This window comes from Panicum virgatum, chromosome 6N, assembly GCF_016808335.1.
Source record: "Panicum virgatum strain AP13 chromosome 6N, P.virgatum_v5, whole genome shotgun sequence".
Lineage (NCBI taxonomy): Eukaryota > Viridiplantae > Streptophyta > Magnoliopsida > Poales > Poaceae > Panicum > Panicum virgatum.
This window is the reverse complement of record NC_053150.1, coordinates 1,381,314-1,386,038: the sequence shown is the minus strand read 5'-3', so window position 1 is coordinate 1,386,038 and position 4,725 is coordinate 1,381,314. Positions and strand designations below refer to the sequence as shown.

Here is a 4,725-nt window from a genome sequence, read left to right as displayed (position 1 = left end):
CCAATTAGATTCATCTATTTGGATACCTTGAGCCTAAAAAAGACTAAAATGGGAGGGGCTAATTTTTAGCCCCTCGATCCAAACAGGCCTCATATCTATGGGACGAGATATATGAAAGAATTATTTTCTCTCATTGCAACACATGGGCATATTTGCTAGCTAATATATAATTATGCACAAGAGTCAACATAGAAAGAAAAATCAGCACCACGGGTTAATAAATAATTCACAAAGTATTTGGAAGAAACTTCCAAATACTTTTGGAAGAAACTTCCAAATACTTTTGACAGGCTAGGCTACCCATCTCTCTATATCTGTCAGTCTGTCTCGCCTCATCCTTGCTTCTCTGCAGAGCGGACGCATTTTGGGCTCATCTGGACGGAGGTGCATTCCCATGAGCCGCCCGCTCTGCAACCACTACGCCGCTCTCCTCTCCACCGCCGCCGGACGCAGCGGGGCGCACGTGGCCGGCGCAGTCCACTGCCTCATCCTCAGGACGCTGCCGCAGCCGCCGCCCGTACACCTCCTCAACTACCTGCTCACCGCCTACGGCAAGGCCGGCCGCCACGCGCGCGCGCGCCGCCTGTTCGACTCAATGCCCCACCCCAACCTCTTCACCTACAACGCGCTCCTCACCACGCTCGCCCACGCCAGGCTCCTCGACGACATGGAGGCGCTCTTCGAGTCCATGCCGGAGCGCGATGTCGTCTCACACAACGCGCTCATCGCCGGCTTCTACGGCGCCGGTTCGCACGCGCGGGCGGCTGGGGCGTACCGCTCGTTGCTCCGGGAGGACACCGGCATCAGGCCTAGCAGGATCACGATGTCGGCCATGGTCATGGCGGCATCGGCCCTGGGCGACCGCGCCCTCGGTGGGCAGTTCCATTGCCAGATCCTGCGGCTTGGCTTCGGGGCGTACGCTTTTGTCGGGAGCCCGCTGGTAGATATGTATGCCAAGATGGGCCTCATCGGGGATGCCAAGCGGGTCTTCGATGAACTGGAGGGCAAGAACGTCGTGATGTACAACACGATGATCACTGGGCTGCTCCGGTGCAAGATGGTCCAAGAGGCGAGGCGGTTGTTTGAGGTGATGACGGACAGGGATTCCATTACTTGGACCACATTGGTTACGGGATTGACACAGAATGGGTTGGAGTCTGAGGCTCTGGAACTTTTCAGGAGGATGAGCGTACAGGGCATCGCCATTGATCAGTACACCTTCGGAAGCACCCTTACGGCCTGTGGCGCCCTTTCAGCCTTGGAACAGGGGAAACAGATCCATACCTACGCAATCAGGACTTTTTACGATGATAATGTCTTTGTTGGGAGCGCGCTTGTTGACATGTACTCAAAATGCAGAAGCATTAGACTGGCAGAAACTGTGTTCAGGAGGATGACGTTCAGAAACATCATCTCATGGACTGCAATGATTGTTGGATACGGACAGAATGGATGCAGCGAGGAGGCTGTGAGGGCCTTCTCGGAGATGCAAAGAGACGGCATTGATCCTGATGACTTCACCCTTGGAAGTGTAATAAGTTCATGCGCTAACCTAGCAAGCCTGGAGGAAGGTGCTCAGTTCCACTGCCTAGCTCTTGTTTCAGGGTCAATGCCGTATATCACAGTGTCCAATGCACTAGTTACCTTGTACGGCAAGTGCGGCAGCATTGAGGATGCGCACAGATTGTTTGATGAGATGTTGTTCCACGATCAGGTATCCTGGACAGCCCTTGTCTCTGGGTATGCTCAATTTGGGAAGGCAAAAGAAACTATTGATTTGTTTGAGAAGATGTTATCTAAGGGTGTCAAACCTGATGGGGTAACATTTATTGGTGTCCTTTCTGCCTGTAGCCGTGCTGGATTTGTAGAGAAAGGCCGCAGCTACTTTTATTCCATGCAGAAGGACCATGGTATTGTGCCCATAGATGATCACTACACCTGTATGATTGACTTGTATAGCAGATCAGGGAGGTTAAAAGAGGCTGAGGAGTTCATAAAGCAAATGCCGATGCGCCCTGATGCAATTGGATGGGGCACATTGCTGAGCGCTTGCAGGTTGCGTGGTGACATGGAAATCGGCAAATGGGTTGCTGAGAACCTCTTAGAGATCGATCCCCAGAACCCCGCTAGCTACGTTTTGCTGTGCAGCATGCATGCTGCTAAAGGCCAATGGAATGAGGTTGCCCAGCTAAGGCGTGGGATGAGGGACAGGCAAGTGAAGAAGGAGCCAGGCTGTAGCTGGATCAAGTATAAGAATAAAGTTCACATTTTTTTAGCTGATGACCAGTCTCATCCCTTCTCCAAGGGGATTTATGAAAAGCTTGCGTGGCTCAGCTCCAAGATGGTTGAAGAAGGATACAAACCTGATGTCAGTTCTGTGCTGCATGATGTGGCAGATGCTGACAAGGTTCACATGCTCAGCCATCACAGCGAGAAGCTTGCAATTGCCTTTGGATTAATGTTTGTTCCACAGGAAATGCCAATTCGTATCGTCAAGAATCTACGGGTTTGTGTAGATTGTCACAATGCTACCAAGTTGATATCTAAGATAACTGGGCGTGATATTCTTGTGAGGGATGCTGTCAGATTCCACAAGTTCAGCAATGGCCTATGCTCTTGTGGAGACTTCTGGTGATGGCAGTCTTTCTGGTTCTGACCATTCATCCAAGTATGAAGTTTGACTGGGAATTGTTAATGAGCAAAAGGAAAGCAAATAGCTGAGTGAAGCCTGAAGCAAAACATCGATTGCATACTGTGGTGGCTACCAGCTGGCTTTATGCTCTTTCGGAAAAATATGTCAGTTGACTTTGTGGGATTTGTTTGATGGTATGCACTAAAGTTGAAATTAGTAACCGACCATGTTCCTTGGCTGTCCAGGGTTGAAAGAGGTGCGCTAATGTTACCATGATTCTTTTGTGCAGTTCTGGAAGTTCATTGGTTTTGATCTTACATCAGCTTTCCTAATTGTTGATGGTTTCCCTGATGATTGTGCAGTTCTGGAAGTTCATTGGTTTTGATCTTAAATCAGCTTCCTATTTTTTTATGGTTTCCCTGATATTTGTGCATTTCTGGAAGTTCATGGTTTTGATCTTAAATCAGCTTCCTAATTGTCGATGGTTATGCCTTTTGGCAGCCAAAGTGTGAAGCTATTTCTTGCTATGTCATACAGAACATCTTCTTAGTAGCATATCAAAGGTACTGAATGATTTTCTTTTTATCAACTCAGGTCACAGTTACAAAAGATTCGGAATAGTAGAGGAATAGGTTTACTGACAAAACCCTCTTTCTTCTTAATAAATTGATGTGCGCATCTCCTGCATTTTCAAAAAGGAAGAAGAGAAATTTGACTTCAGGTGCTAGCGTATTTGTCCTTTTCAGCCTGAATCCGGGTGTGAGAGCCTGAGAGCTTCTGCTCATGTAGGATGCTAGTTCTTGAACTGTACATTATGATGGTTGAACTTACAATGTTCATTGACTTTTCTCCAGTAGATATTTCTTATGACCTGCTTATCTATTTATGCAAATTGTGAAGATCATAAGCATGCTTATCTATCAGCATCTGCTTCTCACATGCATTTTTTTTATTGTTTCCTAGGTTAGCTGAGGTTACTAAGATATTATGAAAATGTTAAAGAGCCCTTCCTGTCTCTGTATGAGGATGTTTAGCCAAACTGCCAAAGCTGGCAATCTATCTCTCAAGGCTGGTATGCTTTTCTTCTTTTATACTGTATATTTCATGAAGTTATCCAATCAAAAATTAATCATATGCCCTGATGACTGAAGACAGCTTTCTTATTATTATGATCTTAGATGGAGCAAATGCTAATTTCTCTGCTGGTCTGCATCAGTCTTATGTTCACTTCTCAGAATTGTTGTAGCTAAGATTGAATAAATTCTTTTACTATTACGTTGTATTTGACAGTGGGTGTGTTAATAATATGATACAATCTAGTTGAATGTAGCAATATCATATTTACATGCCGATGTAGGTAAATATCTAGCTTAATTGCACCTGTCACTTAGGACAAAAACTAGGGAATTATTCATGGTTTTGTTTTGTTTTGTTTTTGTTTATGATGCTAGATTATACCTACCGTGCCGGTCATTCTGTAGAACCTGTGTTCAGTGTTCAGTTGCCTATCTTTGCAACTACTATACCTGCACCTTAGTGTACTAACCTTTAAACTTTCTTCTCAACAGCCTTCGGCAAATTGAAAACAAGGTGCCTCGACAAAATCGTTTGCTGAGACTGACAAGCTGCCGGACTATAGCCTTGACTTGGTAGCAGAAATGGTGGCCAATGCATGAGAAATCTGCTTAGATAGATAGGTTACACATGGCATCTTGCTGATGGCGTATTGGCGTGTAGTGTTCAGGACAGGAAGTGATCCAGAAAATTCGATCTCGCTAGTTTTAAAATATTGTTGCATGTCGATGTCTGCGCTGTTACTAGTGTGCACTTTGAAAGAAAAAAATAACTGTGTCGACCTCTGAACCTGTGTTAGCCTGAGTTTAATTAAAACAGTCTCACGTGGCTGAGTCATTACAAATATGGAAAGTTTTTTTTTATTACTTGGGAAGGAAGGAAAATCTGCAGCAAGGATAAAAACGACATCGATCTGTGATCTGTAGAGTTGGAGTGCTGTGATGCATCGATTGTGTTATTTAACCAGCTACTGGTTTATTAGCAATTGCTGCTTTGGAAACATCCAATGGATGCGTTTC

General features: G+C 45.5%; 1 protein-coding gene across 5 annotated transcripts; it reads left to right on the top strand.

Moving 5' to 3' along the window:
• The first annotated feature begins 327 nt into the window (after positions 1-327).
• On the top strand, positions 328-4,725 carry LOC120679441 (putative pentatricopeptide repeat-containing protein At1g68930). 5 transcript variants are annotated; one of them, XM_039961026.1, is made up of 4 exons: positions 328-2,888; positions 3,134-3,195; positions 3,596-3,704; positions 4,201-4,725. In XM_039961026.1, the coding sequence occupies exon 1, from the start codon at positions 395-397 to the stop codon at positions 2,633-2,635; it is 2,241 nt and encodes a 746-aa protein (XP_039816960.1). In that variant the 5' UTR covers positions 328-394; the 3' UTR covers positions 2,636-2,888; positions 3,134-3,195; positions 3,596-3,704; positions 4,201-4,725. The 5 variants fall into 5 exon arrangements, with proteins under 5 accessions (XP_039816960.1, XP_039816958.1, XP_039816959.1 ...); XM_039961024.1 differs by having other exon boundaries at positions 2,995-3,195; XM_039961025.1 differs by having other exon boundaries at positions 2,922-3,195.